Raw genomic sequence first — 19,705 nt, 5'->3', positions numbered from 1 at the left:
GGGGGGGTGGGGGGGGTAGAAAGGATGATGGAGAGGAGGAGGGGGGCAGTAGTAGTAAGGGGGGGGACCCGAATGGTAGTTTGAGGGCTTCCCCCGCCGGCTGTGGCGATTTGAGGAACATCTTTGTAAATTATTAGGAGTGGAAGTTTCCAGAAATATAGAGTGCAGCAGCAGGAGCAGCAGCAGCAGCAGCATTGAAACGTCCGCCTGCGTCACGTGGCCCCCTGGTAGAGAGCTGGGATCGGGAGGAGGGAGGGGCTGCAGTGTCCCTGCTCCCTCTGCAAGCCAACTCCGAGGCTTGTGTGTGTGTGTGTGTGTGTATGTGTATGTGTATGTGTATGTGTATGAGTGCGCGCGCGCGTGTGTTTTAAAGCTTTGGGAAGAAGTAGAACGTTTTGGTGAAAATTGTAGGGTAATCCCATTAAACTAACGCCTTAAATAGAGATCACTTTAGCCAGATGGCCTTATACAAATGTAGACTAGCGAATATAAACTAATTTGCCATTACTAGTGTTGTAGTGTGAGTCCCAGGATTTCCCCCTTCCAGGGGAGGGAGGAATGTGTGTGGCTGAGATGGGGAAGGAAAAAGGAGGAGAGCGGGTTTTTGTTTTTGTTTTTGTTTTGTTTTTTCATTGTTATGGTCCACTTCTAATCACGTACTAGCCTTGTTGCACAGACTAGGACAGTGAACTTAGGGCGCGTTTGGGCCAAATACCTTTCCCGAGTAAGGGCCAGGGTGAGTGCCCCGATTGAATGCTATAGTTAGAAGTGCAGCACAGTCAATTTTGGGTGGGAGGCTAGAGGAAAGGAAGGGGAGGGTGTGTTTCTCCTGAATGAAGCTGGCTACTTCCCACACACCTAAGTAGATGTCTCCTTGTAGCGATTTGTCTTCGACCTACTGTGAAGTTATCTTTAAGCAACGGTTATGTTTTTGGATAGGAGATGGCAAAGTATAACTAGGCATTGACCTGTTCCTATTGAGGTGGAAAACCTTCACTGGATAGCACCAGATCAGATAAAATGTTAATCTAGTGTGGAGAACTGGAACTTAAACGAGTGTTTGGATTGGAGGAGGCAGAAAGAAAGTTGTTTATTTCTTTCGGTTTTTACTGCTACTACTTAAAAGTCTTTATTGGAAGGGGGTAGCTTAAGACACTTTGTTAGGAGGTAATTGGCTTTTTCTAGGGGTTGGAGTGTGGAGTGAGATGTGCGTTTACAATAACCCAAAAGCTGCCATTTCTATTTTTTAAGAATAGATGGGTCGTTTGGGGAGTAGTACTGAGAGTGGCAAAATAACCATCAATTTGGAGGGTGTTAACTCAATCAGCTAAATACTGAAATAGATCTTCTAGAAGACAGAACTGAAGAAACTAGTCAGTTGCATAAAATAATTTATAAACCCATGTTTTCACGCACTGACACAAGTAAGTGTACTTGAGCAGGCCCTAGTAAGGGGGGGGGTAATTGTTTCTTTTAAAATTTAAATTCGGCCCTAACTAAAAAGACTGGAGGTATAAATTCCTGTGTGAAATGAGTGAATTTGTTTTCTCAACTTAAAAGATTTAAGATGCCACTCTCAATCTTAGAATTTTTTAAAATTACATTTGGGCAAGGAAAGAGTAACTGGTACAACTGGAAGCATGTGTTGAGATTTCCATTTTTCTTTTTTGTCAGTAGTTATTTTTGACCCAAGATTTTGTAGCTATGCTTATGACAGGTGCTGTGTTCTAAAAATATATGTTGTGTAACACCTAGGTTTAAAGAATTGATGTCCTGGTTGTAAGCTAGTTAAAGGAAGTTTTGAGAATTGTTAATTGTTTAATCTCTTTAGAAAATCTTTAAAATAACTTCTTTTCTGTGTCTTAGGGTAATTACATTTTTAAGTTTAACCTTGACTTCAGGATTTCCATTTTAAGCAAAATTTTTACTATAACTAATTTTTTACAATGAAATTAATACAAAGAAACCTTATGTCTTCAATGACTATTCTAAATAAACCATAGCAAAACAATACAAATTAAATACCACTCATTCAAACATAGGCTTTTGCTTATAACTTTAATTTTTAAAAAGTTAAAATAATTTTTCAGTGGTAGCATTAATGAATAGTTTGACTTTATGCTTTGATATTGTTGATATTCCTGGTGAAAATAGCCAAATTTCTGTGCCATTCCTATGTAAGTTTTTTTAGACAATAAAGTATAAATGGCCATTGATGGAGAATACTAGTTATATTTAGAAGTAACTTTTCCCCACCAAAAAAAACCCTAAAATTGAACACACTAGACTGGAATTTCATTGACAGGAGAAGGTGTTGAAGGGCTTCAGAAAAATTAATTTTGAAGAATAAAATTGTAGGCTTTAAGTCAGCTGGGTAAATGACTCTTTAAATAAATTGAATACAAAGTAATTTGGATTTTAATACAGCACATTTCATTGACAAGCAATGGGGAGGGTGGCATTTTAAAATTGACGTCTAAAATTTTGTTTTCTCGGATACCTGCAAACAGATTTTTAAAAACGTAATTAGGAAGTTCAAGTTTGTTATATTAAAAATAACTAAATTTCAAAAATGTAATGCTTTTTTAAAAGACAAGGGCATCTTAGTGTGTTTGGTTATTAAAATAACATTTTTTTTCCTCATAGGACCATAGATTTAGAGCTGGAAAAGGATCTCTTAAGGATAAGTTAGCTTATGGAGATTTTTATGGATAAGGAACCTGAGGCCAGAGAGGTAAAATGACGAGGCCTAGGTCACATGGGTGGCTGAAACTGAACTTGAAACCAGATTTCTGAACTTCCCAGTCCTGAGCTCTCTACCATTTTAATAAGCCCTCCCTTCACTACTCATAGATCACTGACTGGAGCTAGAGGAGACCTTAGAAAGCTAACCTTTGATTTATAGATAAGAACAGAGATGTAGTTGGGTGTTTGTGTGTGTGTTCTTTTTGTTTTTTAACCTCTTAAAGTGATATGGTTGAATTGATCTGAACCCTGGCCATCTTGTCATCTTTCTCCTAGTCTAGTACATAACTCCTTTGTAGCAAGCACTTAATGCTTTTATTATACAGACACATTTCATTTTCCTTATATGTATCTTAGATCTGGTATCTTCTAAAACATGAGATGAAGTAAGCTAATAGAAGTTGGTGAAAGAGCCCCACTTTGAAAAATTGCAAAAATAGTTGGACTTCAATTAAGCATTACTTTGAAGTTTGAAGTCTATATGTTAATCTTTTGGGTTAGGAAGAATTACTGGACCAAGAGTAAATGGACCATTTATAACTGCCTCATGTGTATTGTTGGGACCTTAGAAAAGTCACTTACTTTGCTTCACCCTCAACTCTATACTTTCTCATTATCTCCCTGCTGGTTTGTTTTTTCACTGAAATAATGTCTAAAATAAAATTAGTCAGGGTTTTGGTAATTGCTTTAGCTAGAATCAAATAAAATGGCAGAAGTAAAATTCCTTTTATATATAGAAATTATATTTGATCAACAATAACTTCATGGTATGATCTTTTGGTGTTTTTTTTTCTATTTGCAGTAATCTATGCCAGCAATTATGACAATGTTAGCAGACCATGCAGCTCGTCAGCTGCTGGATTTCAGCCAAAAACTGGATATCAATCTTTTAGACAGTGTCGTGAATTGCTTATACCATGGAGAAGGAGCCCAGGTAAAGTATAAAAACTAGGGGCTGGTATAGATTGAGTTGCATTTTAAAAAATTGTGCTTATTAGGTTAAAATTGAATGAAAATAACAGTTTTATGACAACTAATTTGTGGACAAGAAGCATTTTTTAAGTTTAGACCCTTGATACACTAGGCCTGCCACTTAACTACTTAATTCAAATCATATCAGTATGGCTTGTCTATCTTATACAATAAAGATGTATTTTATGGAATCTTGTATCTAGTATTTGAAGAGATCACTGAGGTGCTTAGAAGTGAAGTGAGATCTCTTGGATTAGTAATCTGAACAGTGTTATCTATCATTGCTTCTGGAAAAGATTTGTCAGTTGACTGGCTCATAGTTCTGCTTACTATCTTTGTAGCTTCTTGGGACCAAAATAAACATCTCTAGCCACAACTCCACTATAAGTTTCGTCTTTCCAATTAGACTACAAATTTCCTTGAGGGAAGAAGCCTTTATTCTTTAGTATTTACATCTACTGCACTAAATAAACTTAGCTTAGTAAATGCTTGGTCATTCATACGTTCAAATGACTTGTCCAAGGTCACATAGATTGTGTTATCTCATTCTATTGTACCATGATGGCCCTTAGTAATATATTTGAACATAAAGATTGTATTTGGAAATATGATAATTTAATCTTAAAAGGAAAATTTCTCAAAGCCAGTAGAAGTTGAGAAATAAGTGAAGGAACTCTAATCTCCTGTCTTTTATAGTTTGTGGAATCTAGACTTTTTTATAATTGTCCTTATTTTCCACAGAGAACCTTGTCCAAAGATATGTGACCTCTGTCATTGCTTTTAATTCTTATTGGATAATAGCAGTAGTTCACATTTAAGGCTTACAAAGTATTTATAATACATTCTCTCATCTGAGCCTCCTAAGAATTGTGTGAGGTGTTTTATAGCTAATCATTTGTATTCTTAAGTCAAATCTGGCCTCAGACTGGTTGGTTGGTTGATTTTGGGCAAGTCACATATCCTGTTTTCTTCAGTTTCTTCATCTGTAAAATAGTCACAATAATATCTACCTCCCAAGATTTGTCATGAGGATCAAATGAAATGAAAATTATAAAGCACTTAGCACAATACCTAGCATATAGTGTTGAACCGTAACACTTTTGCTACCTCCTAATGGTTATTCCATAGGCATTCATAAAATTTGCACTGTTAGGGATTCTTAACAAAGCTCTCTTTGCCAAATATACTTTAGTGTCCTATTATTTGGTTAGAAATCTGGTCTTTGAGTCTATAGAGCCAATACTATTTGGTTGCAAAATAAGATTGGTGATTATGTAAATCTTATTTAAAGTCACTTCTGGTTGCCAACATAATAAAAAGGCTTAAAATTGTGTGGTTTCCACATATTTTTATGATAACCTATAAAGGAAGGGCAAGTGATATACCATCTTATAGAAAAGGACCTGTAAAGTTCTTGGCTAGGACAGAAGGTCTAACTATCTTAACAAACCAATAGGGATGTTTTCTCAAAATGATTGCCAAATTTGGGAATGGGATGTGTCATTTTAATACAGTTTTTTTTTTAAACCCTTGTACTTCAGTGTATTGTCTCATAGGTGGAAGAGTGGTAAGGGTGGGCAATGGGGGTCAAGTGACTTGCCCAGGGTCACACAGCTGGGAAGTGGCTGAGGCCGGGTTTGAACCTAGGACCTCCTGTCTCTAGGCCTGGCTCTCAATCCACTGAGCTACCCAGCTGCCCCTTTAATACAATTTTTAAGGATATTTACCATATATATTATAGTGCAAATAAAATAAAATGTCTTTCTCAAGGTTCTAATCTACAATGGTCTTTCAATTTAACTGTTATTAAAATTTTGTGTAATGCTGGAAAAGTAGAAAATATTTTCAAAATTATTAAGTGATATTTTATTCAGCATTTGCTGTGCTTTACCCTCCCCAAAAATATATTTCCCAAGAATTGTTGCATCTTTTTAGAATTCAGTCTTAAGGGAAAAAATCACCAAAAAGAAGATACTTCCTGATACCTGTCTTAAAAATGTGAAAATCAAGTTTCTTTTCTGCCCTCGAAAACTGTGCTTTTGGAAGAACATTTATATTTTGAAATATGGGGGTGGGGTGGGGAAATCGAGGCTTAAATTTGTGATATTACTCAGAATATCCTTCCTTATCATCCGGAGAGCACTTTTTGAACCTTTTTTTGGTCTAGGCCATAATAGCAACTAAAATAGTTAAAAGGAATTAAATCCTTATTTATATCTGGGGGCTTTACCATAGCATATAATCTTAAATGCTTGGAACTGAAGTATAACTTTGTGTTTTATATATGTAATAAAATTTGAATGGATTGAAGAACTAGAGAACTTTTAAGCCATCATAAGAAAATATTGTACAAGTCAGTAACCAAAGATAAATCACATGCAAATAAAGTTTTTTTTTTTTCAACTTTTAGTAAAAATATGACTGGCTTTTTGAGCCTTACTCGTGATTTTTTTTGTTTTACTTTAATCCATTGTTGATAATGTTTTTAATGGATAGTATCAAGAAGTCTTTTAACTGTCTAAATCACACAAAGTTCCCTCTTCAGTGACCTTTAAGGTCATTAAAGAGCTAATGTGATGATATAGTTTCACCAAAGTTTTGTCTTAATGCTAATATTACATTTTATGCTAGTAATAAATTAGAAGAGGATATAATCTTAATTTTTATTTAGCTTATCTGGAGAGCCATGTGACTTTGGAGAAAAGAGGGTGTTTAACTTCTGGTAGCTCTACATGTGTGGGTAAGAGTGTCTAAATAAATGACAGGAAGCACTAAACTAAAACAAAGGTACACAGTAGTACTACCTCAAGTTATAAGCAACTTCTGAGGAGACCAGAAGAAACAAAAGGCAATTGTAAGGCCTGTGTGAGTTTTGAAAACTAAATTTGTCTATTTTGTGCATGGGGGGGAGGGGGACCTAAACATTTTGACTGGTACTGAAAACTAGGCTATCAATATATTATAAAATTAAAAATTGAAATGCCTGCTTTTTAGAAAGCACTGTATGACATTAGATGGCTAAAAGGAGTAGAATTTCTAAGTTTGCACATTTCGTTATCTTGGTAGTACTTGTAACCTGAAAATGTTTAGAAAGCTTCTTTCTTAAGTAATGTTAGATTTGAACTTTTACCTTTTTTTAAAACCCTAACCAAATGTCTTGGAAGCAATAAAGTATATTGGTTCCAAGGCAGAAGAGAGATGAGGCCTATGCAGTGGAGGTTAAATGACTTGCCTAGGGTCACACAGCTAGGAAGTGTCTGAGGCCAATTTGAACCTAAGACCTCCTATCTCTGGACCTGGCTCAATCCACTGAGCCGCCTAGTTGCCCCAAGATTTGAACTTTTAATCCTGTAGTTATGCTTTTCTTACTAAGCATATATTATGCTATCATGTAACCACACTACAATTCCACTACATGTCCTGAGACTTATTGTGTCTGTGTGTACCATAGCCTTCTTGGCCCCTATTCAGTGACTTCCCAGGAAATGTTGGAAGATGTTTTGCCTCCTTTTGTTGATTCTATTTAAATGGCTTTCCTGTTCCTAGGAATTAGCCTATCTTAAGTTACAGTGAAAATGAAATACTGTAGGGCCAGTGATCACCTTTCTGATATCCTTAACATACATGTGTATGTGTGTGTGCGTGTACATATATATATGAGAGAGAACAAGAACGAATATTGTGCTGGGATACTATGAGTCAAAGAAATAATATATGGCTTTTAAAACAGACATTTACTGTTTTTCCTTATAATGTCAGTGTCATTTAGTAGCTGCTCAGATTTTTTATTTCTAAATTATAAAGTGTTTTTATAATGTAATATGGTAGATAATGGGCCAGTTACAAAACTAGGAAGACCTGGGTTCAAGTCTAATCTCCCAACATATACTGACTGTGACCCAAGCAAGTCTAATGTTCTGGAAAGTTCTTTGGGAACTTTTATAGTAAAACTTTTGAGAAAGTTTTAGAGTAGGCAGAATTGAAGTATTGACTTGAAATTGCATGATTCAATCAGTCCAAAAATTAATTGCTAGTCAGTGAAACAACTTTCAATAGGTATATTTGTTTTGACATCTGCCATTGTGGAAATACTTTTTTCTCTACTTGAGGGTGAATTCTAAAACCAAAATAGGCATCTGAAATGTAATTAGAATTACTTACTGGAATTAGGAAAGTCATATAGAAATTACTTAGATATGTAAGTTTTTTTTATTGCTTAGATTTTACAGAAGGTAATAATGATCTCACATACCTTGAAGGATACGATATTTAAAATTCATCGATAGTTCAGATGCCTATTTTTTCTAATTCATTAGCCACATGGCTTTAATAGAATTAAAAATCTTAGAATTAGAAGTCCTAATTGGGCTAAAGTAGTAGTTTTACTTAGTTTGTGGCCTTGAACAAAGTTCAGTATTTCATCTAAGTTGTGGGATTATAGATTTGATGTACAAGGCTAGAGATCTTTCAGTCAATCCTCTCATTTTTAAATGAGAAAACCGAACAGCAAAAAAGTTTTTAACTGAATTTGAAACCTAGCTCTGCTCTTTATAAATGTAATTTAACCACTGTAGACCTTGGTTTCCCTAACTAAAATGAAGGCTTTAAACTAGATTGTGTATGGCAAAGGTGCTTTCCAGCTTATAATAGATTTTAAGGATGAGTATCTCCTCATTTGGGAGGTTGGAAAGGATTCTTGAAGGGGTACGTGTAGGTATTTTAGGTTTTAGCCTTTTCATTGAGTATAAATGAAAAGAAATTAACCAGTCATATAGTCTGTATTGGATAGTGGTAGATTTAAGACCTAAAAGTTAAATTGGAGGCAGATAAATGCACAGAATGGTTCCTTTGAAACATTTGAAGTTTTTAAAAGTAAGAATTAAGTTACATTTTCATTTCGTCTGAATGTGACTTTTCTGTTTGTATATGATATATTTACAATATGGACTCATTTGGTTTTTTAAAGAAATTATTTAAACCAACTCTGTGCCCTTTTGTTTGCTTGGGTTTTTTTAAAGAGATAAATCATTCTCAACTATAGGTTTTTATATTTTTATTTACAACTTATCTATTAATCTTGCCCTTTCCATTCTAACAATATAACTGCATTTTATGTGGTTTTATATTTCCACCCCTCTAAAATATATAAATATGTACATAAGTATATTTGGATTAATTGGCACCTACCTATCAAGTGCCTCCGATGTGAACTGTTAGGCCCTTGGGATACAAAGAGAAATGAAACACTCCCTTTCCTTTAGGAACAAAACAAAATTTGAAATCATTCAGTTAGTCTTTTAGTAAAGGAGTTGATAAATTTAGATTTACATTTTGGATTTGCTTAAAAAGAATATTTTTTTACGAGTTTTGGTAAGATATTAGAGACCTAAGTTGTGGACCTTCATGGAGAAGATTGTAATAAACTTGAGTAATTTAAATTTTTAAAAAATAGATCATTTTAAAAGAAGAGAACACATAGGAAATCTAGATATTCAAATTGCAATTTAAAAGGACTAGCATTTATATAGTACTCTTAAGGCTTACAAAATTTTTTAAGACTTATAAATATCCAATTCAACAACCTTGGGAGGTAGGTGTTATTAATCTTGACTTTACTGTTGAGGAAACTGAGGAAGGATGAAGTTAAATGAGTTGCCCAGTCTCACATAGCTAGTAAGCATTGTAGGCTAGATTTGAACTCGGATCTTTCTGACTCTAGAAAGTGCTATATCCATTATGTCACCTCTGCAATGCAATATATATTTTTTGGGAATTCTCAAAGCATTTTAATGGATCTGCTTAAGAAAATAATGTGATGTATTTGCATATATATTTTTTAATAAAAGCAACTTTAAAAAATCATTTGTTTTCTGTAACCTTTTTAGCAAAGAATGGCTCAGGAAGTCTTGACACACTTAAAGGAACATCCTGATGCATGGACAAGAGTTGATACAATTTTGGAATTTTCACAGAATATGAACACGAAAGTAAGCAAGTGGTGGTTTTAAAATTCATACTTTTCCCTTTCTTTCATTCATAAACTTTGAGGAAGGTATCTCATTTAGTGCACTAGCATTTGTTACTTCAAATCATTTTATCCTGTTTGATTACTAAAGTTACTTCAAATTTCAATCCACCCTTCGAGACATAACATTTCTTTCTGTACCCTTGGCAAATAGTCCTAACAATTATGAATGAAGTTTTATTTTTAGGACTAGTATGCAAGGTGTGTGCTTTTCTCCCTTTCCTCCCCCTTTTTAAGTGTTTATGTGTATACAGGTGTGAATTATGTAAATTCTCATTATTATTCAGAGAAGAAACAAAACATAATCAGAGGGATTATTTTCTACAAGTAATCATACAGGCTCTCCAACATCAAGTTGTATGGTTAGCTTTTTAAACACTGACACCATGTACAAATGCTTTAATGGGACAGCACTCAGTTTTTATCTGCAATTTAGAATGTATAATTCAGGTTTTGTGGGGTTTTTTTTTTACTTAAAAGTTTGAACAGAAGGGCTGATCAAAATGTGTTTTGACTGTTTTAAGCTTGATGATTCACACTTTGCTTTAAAATAATTAAAAGTAATAAAATTACATGCACGGCATTCTGTTTACTATACACAAAGGTCTCTACTTATATATACACTTTGTGTTAAAACAGAAACTAGCCACCTTCAGAAATTTGTTTCTGAAATCAGACTGTGTTAATTAACAGTTTTAAAATATTAAATAGTTTTTAATCTTGTAAATTTTAGGGGAAAAAATATTTCAGAACTTCCTCAAAGTGCTAACCTTTAGTAACGGTGTTTGCCTGTTTGCTTGCCTGGTAAATTTTGCTTTTTATACTGACAGACAATACTAATGTTTAAGTTGATTTATCAACAGTATTTTTAAAAACTCAAATTTGTCTTGTGAAAAATGAGATGATTAGAGGAACAGAAAGAAAGCAACAGGTAAAGAATTCTTCAATTTACATAAATTACAAATGATTTGGTGCTAAATTTATGCACTCTGACATTTGGCTTTTTATGCAATCATTTTTTTTTTCTTTAAAGCTGTTTAACACTACCTGATATTAATCATAATGTTCCATTATGTTGATTGCTTGTAATAGGAAGAAAAGGGGTGTCTTCCTGTGCAACTGACACAGCTAGGCTTTGACGGCAGGCCTCCACAAGGTCTACCCTTTTGATTCCCTTTAACTGAATTCTGTTCATCAATTGTTTTTGTTTCTTGGGAGGTGGGAGGGGAAAGGGGATTCAATGCATAGAATGAGTAATTAAGGGTACAGTAGAAATTTCTACCATAGGGATCATTTCATGCATTTCCTTTTTTCATTTAGTCTTTGCTGTTATCTGTCCCTCATCTTCATAACTCAGCAGTGGATTTCTACAAGTCTTAAAGCATTAATGTAAAGTATATAGTATAAAGCAGAAATAAAGCCACTTAGAAAGAGGTGCCTTAGAATATTTGCATTTTATTTCCTTTTTAAAAAATAAATTATCAACCATTTTGAAATTCTGAACCAAATTTACCATCTTCCCTCCCAAAATGATACTTCATAATTTTCTATAATCTAAAACTTTGATTTCCTGTGCTTTGTGTTAGGATGGTGGTATAAAAAGTATTTTGAACTTTCATGAAAAGGAATTAATTGGGTTTTTACCCTCAAACTGCCTAGCGGAATGCCAGAAAAATTAAGTTTGAATTAAAGGTTTTGTTTTGTGATAATGAAAAACTAATAAAGAAGCAGTCTGAATGATGGGAGAACTAAAAAAACTAAAGTCTGATAATAGCAAAGAATATGTAGCAAAAAGAGAAAGTTAAGAAATGTACATAAACAACATTTTAAAGTTTCCCATTGGTTTTATGTTCTTTCATAGTGATAAAGTGGTAAACCACTGATCCAAGTTAGGCCTTGCATTTCTCTTTAAATTACAAGATATTTTCTTTGAGGGCATTTGTATAGGGGGTAGGGGAGAAGTTAGATTTACCAGCTCCAAGATTATTTATATTTTATGATGTGTAGTTTTCTGTTTTTTAGCTTTAAGGTTGTTTATGAAACCAGCAGTACATTGTGTTGTTTTTTTTTATCCCCATATAGCATGTTTTCATCTTCATATATTCACATTATATTGGTTTATTTGAATCTGTCATGCTATAATTTCATATTGGACAAAAGTTGGTGACTTCGTTAGGAGAATTGCATATTGGTTTGTTTTTCAAACTTCAGAATTTCATGGATTCAAATATTTCTATATTTTTCTTAATTTGCTTTTCTCCAGAGGAAGATAACAGTTATAGGGATTACAAGTAGAGGATAATAAGCTTCCATATTTACTGCTGATTATGAAAACAAATTGCATTAATCTGTAATTACAGATTACTTTGGCCTCACTTTTTAGTCTTTGAAGAAATGTTTTGCAAATGCAGAATTTGAATGGCCAATTTTTCTTGAAAATGTATGGAATTTAAAAAATGAAAAACAGCAAAAACATTTTTTAATACAGTGTAGCTTGGGACAGTCTACATTGTGCTTTCGATAAAATAAACATTTATATGATCCCTTTGGTTGAAATACTAATGATCATATTTTACTGTGTAATAACTAACCATTTTAAAGATGAACTCTTATTCGCAGCCAAAACTTGCAATCTGAACTTCTATATGTGAATGAATTTACCTTTCAGATATTGTTATTTATTTTCCTACTGAAATCAAATACTTAGAGGCACCACAACGTTTTTGTCCCTTTTCTTCCTCTTCCCTGACCATTCTAAATTGGTCGTCTATTATTTTGAGAATTAACTTTTTCATAAACAAATATTTGACTATTTAGAGTGAGTAGCAGGAGGGGGAAATGGCTTATCAAGTGGTCTTTCTGCTTTTTTACTTATTAGTAGTCATGATTTTTATATTTAGGAAGGAATACCTGGAAGGTAAAGATTGATTGCAACATACATTTTATGTCTTATTTTGACTGTGCACAAAAGTTTATCTTTAAATAAGTAGAAATAGCTACATTAGGGGTGGGCATTAAAATTAAGTAAACCTGTGGGTTGTCTTGCTGCTCCTTAAGTAACACACCAGTGAAGTTTGTGGTCACTTTCTTTAGAAAGTGTCTATGAGAATACGCTGTTTATACTTTGCCAAGAGCATTCATAGAAGAATGGTAGGAAGCTTGATGTACTATCCAAGCTACTAAATTCATAGAAGTGTAGTTGTGTTAAAGTACTTGGGCATATGAACAGTCATTTATCCTGTGACTTCATATCTGGCTGCTACTTTCTTTTCTACAGATAGCCTATTTGACTGCCAAAGGGCCTTTTATTTGGTTCTTCCTACTGGTGTGAGCATGATCAAACAGCAGGACTTTATATAGTATAGTAAACAGTAAAAACAAGGAAAATGCATGAACAACTCAGTAATTGGGTGAATAGATTCATGTTTAATGTATGTATATTAAAATTTGGTAGTTTTAATACCTTTTTGAAACTTTAGATATATGCGTGTGAATGTTTGTCTGAATGTGAATCCTGAAAGTTATTGTCAGCCTTATAACCATGTGTTCACATCCTTTTGTTCTCCAATTTTCAGTATTATGGACTACAAATTTTGGAAAATGTGATAAAGACAAGATGGAAAATTCTTCCAAGGAACCAATGTGAAGGTAGGAATGTATTTTTAAATGACTATAAATAAGGAAAGTATCTGCATTAGGTTTTTATATTTTAAGATTCAAAGAGATGGTGCAATAGATATAGTATAGACTTGGAATCAGGAAGATTTTGAGTTTCACTCCTGTTTCAAACACTTAATAGTTCTATGACTTTGAATTCGACACTTAACCATCTCATCTTTAGTTACCTTATTTATAAAATGGGGATAATAAGGGTTTCTCTGAAGGAAAGCCTCATGATAGATTGATGAATCTATAGATAGCACCTCGCAAATCTTAAAGCCCAACATAAAGGCTAGGGTGTTTTTTTTTTTAATGTTCATATAAGCATTGCATTAAGTTAGATACATTCTAAATTCACTTGATAGAAAATTTTTGTATCTTATTGGATACTTGTGGTTTAGAAGTATTTGTTATATAATAAATCAATTTTATTTCTCATTCTTTGAGACTGAGGTGATCTTTGCGAGGAGAAAACTACTAGTGAAACCCATGAAGCAGATTTTTAAAAACTTTCTAACTGAATATTTCAATAACAAATCCTAGTTAATGTAAACCTGCTAATTTCTCAGTGTTTTTTAATATTGCATAATTTTTGCAAATGCAAGGGAACAAGTTTTGAGCATTTGCTGTATGCCAGTTACATTTTGCTGAACACTGGGGATAAAAATACAGGTCAAAAGATAGATCCTACCCTAAGGGAGCTGAAACAGGGGGTGGTGATAGGGAAGGTATTTTTAGGGGGCACATGGTGGCAAAGGCCATAGAGTTAGAAGCACAACTGGAAGATGAGTGAAGCATGGCAGGCCTGGTCTTTTCACCAAAACAAGAAAATCTTCCTATTAAAGAATAAAATTTTATCAGTAGTTGCTCTTATAAGCATATGAGTAAATTAACGAAGAAAAGTGCCACCAATAAATCTATTTTGTCTTTCTGTTTGTTGGAAATTATCTGGTAACAAAGCCCCAATTTTGTATCTATGAGACAAAAGCATTTAGCATTATTGTAACTTTCTTTTGCATTATTTGCCTTGGATAGATGGGGACAATTACATTTTTGGCTTGATGTTTTTTGGAATTCTTTTCATGACTTGCTTCTACCACCAACTCTCCCTCATCTGATCTCATTTATTTGTGTAATGTAAATGGTTGACATTTATATAGTACTATAGGGTTTACAAAAAGCTTTATATATCCCTTATTTGATCAAATTAACATTTCTGAGGTAGAGGTAGTTATTATGGGTATATGTAGATAAGGAAATAGGTTTAGAGAGGTTCCCCAGTGTCACACCATACTTTGATGTTCTCTGTAAACCTTTTATTTCACTTATTAAGTTAGACTTCTTGGGATATGGTTTGTATTACTTTTGTGTGACCTCCATTACTAACTTACCTGTGTGACTTTGGATAAGACACTTCTTGCGTCCGTTTCCTGTAAACTGAGAGTATTAGACTAGAAAATCTCTAAGATCCTTTCCAATCTTAATATAGAATATTTTTTTCATACATTTCTACTAGTTGTGAGGTTTCTGAGTATTAAAGCAGGTCATTCTCTGTGCCTCCTAGGCCTCCTTCCCCCCTCCCCTCAATCCAAATCTCTTATATCAAGCCCATTTACTTTGTTTCTATGTAGCATTCAACTGTAATTCTTGGGGTTTTGTTTGTTTTAAGTTGCCTGACTACTTAGGGAGTAGATGGATCTATTGCCTTGATTAAGACTGTAGAAATAGGCATATAAAACTCAGTGGTGCTCTATTTCTGTTGTTCCCACCTTATTGGCACCAGTCTTCTTTTGTCCCTGCCCCTCCATCCCCTAAGAACAACAACAAAAAGGATATTGGGTTACTTCATCTTTTATTGGATCTTGAAATCACAAACACAAGCAAAAAAGGTATTCGCTGGTAATAACTAATCAGACTTCTGGCTTTGCTCTTTGTCAAGACCGGCTGATTTAATGGATCTGATTAAACTATTCCTATCTAAGTGAAACTTCCAAAATTCTCATTTTGTTTCATAATTTTTATTGAGCTCTTTTATGTATTAGCTGTAAATTTAGGTTCAAGATAACTATAAAAATTACTTTAAAATAATAAAAATTTAGATATCCAAAAATCCCAAGCAAATTAATATGATATTTCTATTTTATCTTGTTTAACATGAAAATGTTGAATAGTTATGTTAAAATAATCATGGAAGAAAAAGTTAGGGGAAAAAAAACTTATCTTACAGTAGGACCTTTGTAACTATACACTAGACACCAAAAACATAAACATACCATTTTATTCTACAATTGATATTGTTAACTTCTCATTTACATGTGTATATAGTTGTTTGAGCCAAACTGTTAAGATACCGTCTATGTGCAAAATAATGCAATTTCAATTAACTAGGAATGGAAGTTGATCATTCAGTGGATAGCATGGAGCCTGGAATCAGAAAGATCCAAGTTCAAATCCAGCTCTATCTATATGACCCTGTGCAAGTCATTTGCCCTGTATTTGCTTGTTTGTTCCTCATCTGTAAAATGAGTTGGAGAAGGAAATTGCAAACCACTCTGTATCTTTACCAAGAGTTCCAGATGAAGTCACAAAGAGTGGAACACAACTGAAATGGCTTAACATGAATCCTTTCCTTTGAATCTAACAATTAGGAATGAAGGAATTATAGGCAGGAAGATTGTTGTTGTAAGGCTTGGAAATGGGTCTGCAATTGACATGTTAAAGGAATGGTAGAGTTCAGCTTGGTAGAGCAAGAGATTAATTTAATAGTGATCAGGTTGCTCCATGTATAGGCTTGAATGCTAAGTTAAGTGATTCTGTAGCTATCTAATAGGCATTCCAAAAAAAAAAAAAACCCAACCAAAAAACAAGCAAATGTAGAGAAAATGTTGAAGTTTACATAATTAAAAAACTGTTGACTATTTGGCTTTTTTACTAGGTTCCTTTCACTGTCTTGCTTTATCCTGCTTTCCACATGAACAAATAAATTGTCATGGGGAAAACATTCTGTTGGGCATAAAGGTATTGGCAGGTTAGACGAAATGCAGACTTTGCCTTGATGGAGTATAATGGGGATACATATTACTATAATTCAGAATAAAATATTCATGAGATAAAAGTGATATATGAGTTCTGAAGTCACAATTTTAGAGGAGAAAAAGTAACAGAAGGAGGAATATATCTTAGCATTGACAGATTGTTATTAATATATAATTAGATATCAGGAAGACATGAGTTCAAATCCCATCCCTTATTGGATATTGAATGACTTTACCATTCAATATCTATTTTCTTGCTATAAAATAGAATTAATTGGTACCCTTACTACATTAGATTACTCTGAATTTCAAAGCAGTTATACAAAGTTCTTTGTAAACCCTATAAATGTTAGATATCAATGAGAAGGTAGTATTTGTATTGAGCTTTAAAGAACACTGAAGAAATCAGTGGCTTTGGTGACAAGACATTTCTGTTAGAGGGAATAACATAAGCAGAATAACAGTTCTATTCCTGTGACATAAATTATGTGGAAGAGAATGATAGGAAAAAATATGGAAACTAAGCTTCCAGATTGGCTTTGAATGTCAGGGTACTTGGGATTATAGAGCATTTATTATGCTACGTTCCAGGCCTTGTGCTAAGCTCTAAGGAAACAAATACAAGCAGAAAATCAGTTACTGCCCTTTAGGGCACTATATTCTTATGACGGAAGCAACACAAAAAATGTAATTTGTAAATAACTCATAGAAGGGTAGGAAGCATTAAGGGGTAGAGAAGGCTTCCAAATTGAAAGGGCCTGCTGGATGAAAGCATCTTCCAGGTTAGAAGAGTACATTAAGGGATTGATTGAACTAGAGGTGTCAGGTTAGGCTCTGAAGACTTGGAGAGAAGTTAGCTAGGTGAACTGCAAGAAGTAAACATCGTAGAGGGGCAACTAGGTAGCACAGTAGATGGAGTATCATAGGCCTGGAGTCCTGGTGATGGCGAACCTTTTAGAGGGGCGGGTGATATCCTCAGGTGCACATGGAGAAAGGTAGGGGAGCTATGTTGGTTCAACTCTTGAGTGCTGTCTCAGGCAAATGTGCCATAGGTTCGCCAACACGGACCTAGATTCAAATCTGACTAGACATTTCCTAGCTGTGTGGCCCTGGGCAAGTCACTTAATCCTGATTACTTAGCCCATGCGACTCTTCTGTCTTGCCATTGACAAAAACAAAAAGTTAAGGTTTTAATTTTTAAAATATAGTTGTAGAGACTTGGGGCATATTTTTAGATAAGAAAAGGGATGAAGAATGGAAGTAAGAAAAGATTAAAAAAAATTTTTTTAAGGACACAGAGACCTGGAATGAAAGCAAGGCAAGATCACACAAGTCCAGAGAGGATTAAGCTTTAACAAGCAAAATGGAATGGCTGTAGTGGTGAAAGCTGTTTTAAGAAAGAAAGGAGCATGTGAGGAGATTCAGTTTTCAGTAAAGAAGACTAATTGATCTTCTCTGTTGGGTACAATGTTATGGCTGGAATTCAGTCTAGAGCTTTAAGAGTAAAAGTTAAATTTAGGATAGTTGCAGTTGGGAAATGAGCAAGTAGTGATTGTGAGGCAGGGAGGAAGGCACACTTTATTCAGCCTCTCTAGAGCATTAATTTTTAGTGTTTAAGATCATGTTTTTTGTGATTACATTATTCATCAACTGGAAACAAGCAGATGACTTAGTATTAAAGTGGCAGATCATGGAATCAAATGTTGGTCTAGAGAAATAAAGGCAGAATGAGGTGATGATTGGGAAGCTAGTGAAGTGATTAGTAGTTGTAATGAAGATGCAGAGAATGAAGAAGTAGGAGAGGAAGGGCAGGGAGCAGAGAACCAGGATTTGGATGTCTCATGATTGTACAGGTTATGATTCCAATGTGGAGATGGAGGAGTGCTCTATGATTTACAGGGATTGAGAGAGAGCAGATAAAGACTAAATTTTTAGTCCATGTATTGGAAGAAGTCGAATTGACTTAAAGTGACATGGTTTTTATTTAGTTTTTTAGTAATTATAAAATGTTGTTTAATGTATTATAAACCATCACAATTTTCATTATCCTCATAGTCCTCATAAAGGAATATTCATCAAGCTTCAGAATTAATGTGATATAGTCATAAGAAAGCCGGAAAGAGAGGAAAACAGCCAATATAAGTCCTGCTTTTTTTGACACATCCTAGCTATTTGATTCTAGGCATGTTATCATAGCACATCCTTGCCCTTAGTTACCTAAATCAATTAAATTAGAAGTTCTGTAAAAAATAAAATGTTTTTCAGAAAATAATTTCTTTGAAAAAGTCTACTCATGGGGGAAGGGAACAAAAAATTAAGTGACTGTTAACATTGCCTGACACTGTACAAAGTGCAAATATATTATTTGATCTCATTATAGTCCTACGAGGTGCCATTTTAATTTTCATGTTAGAGTTGCAAAAATTGAAACAGACAAGTTGAATGACTTGAACTGGATCTTGTTCAGGGCTAGCACTACCTAGTGGTACCTAACTGCTACAAGGCAGGTATAGTAATTGCTTAATATTTGGTGTCATATTTGAATGAGTTGGATTTTTTTTTTACCTGAGGTTCTTGCTTGGTGAGTTTACAGTAAAGCCTTTGGATTGAGGATATAGTTCATTATAGTTGTGTGGGATATTAAAAGATGAGAACAGGTTAAGTTATATCCTATCCTGTTTTGCAGTTGCTTTCTTTGTAAATGAGAATTAGTCATTTTGTTTTCTGATTTCATTCAACAGGCATTTGTTAAATGCCTACTGTATGTGTTATAGGTGCAAAAGATACAAAAATAAAAAATTGAAACCATCTCCAAGTAACTTGTGTTCAATTGAGGAGACAACATACAGATTTAAGTAAAAATAAAATAAAAACTTCAGGGGTAAGGTACTAGCAATTATAGGGATTTATAGGGATCAGAAAATGCTTCCTCTAGAATTGGGGCTTGAATATAGTATTGAAGGATATAAGGGAGTTCAGCTAAGAGGGGCTGGGGGAAAGAGTGGACCTGAAGCCAAGAAGACTTAGGATCAGACTTTGTGGCCCTGGACAAATCACCCTTTTTTGCCTCAGTTTCCATTGTTGTGTGAAGATTAACTGAGAGAATAATTGTAAAGCACTTAATGCCTGGCAACAAAGTAAGTAAATGTAGGCTATAATATCCATTTTAAGCATGGAGGCATTCATTGCCAAGGCTCAGATACAGGAGATAGAATACTTAGTGTGAGGAACAATTTGGTAGACTCTCAAGATAGGAAGGAGAGTAATA

General features: G+C 34.1%; 1 protein-coding gene across 1 annotated transcript in view; it reads left to right on the top strand.

The window, feature by feature from the left end:
* The window catches only part of XPO1 (exportin 1), a 69,296-nt gene that overhangs the window by 15,560 nt on the left and 34,031 nt on the right, over window positions 1-19,705 (top strand). The window contains exons 2-4 of the mRNA XM_044663366.1: window positions 3,548-3,679; window positions 9,603-9,704; window positions 13,318-13,390. Of these exons, the coding sequence (XP_044519301.1) occupies window positions 3,554-3,679; window positions 9,603-9,704; window positions 13,318-13,390 (301 nt within the window). The 5' untranslated portion in view covers window positions 3,548-3,553. The remainder of the gene's footprint in view (window positions 1-3,547; window positions 3,680-9,602; window positions 9,705-13,317; window positions 13,391-19,705) is intronic.

The sequence above is a fragment of the Gracilinanus agilis genome, chromosome 2 (assembly GCF_016433145.1).
Source record: "Gracilinanus agilis isolate LMUSP501 chromosome 2, AgileGrace, whole genome shotgun sequence".
Taxonomy (NCBI): domain Eukaryota; kingdom Metazoa; phylum Chordata; class Mammalia; order Didelphimorphia; family Didelphidae; genus Gracilinanus; species Gracilinanus agilis.
Note: the sequence above shows the minus strand (reverse complement) of the source record. Positions and strands in the feature narration are given on the sequence as shown.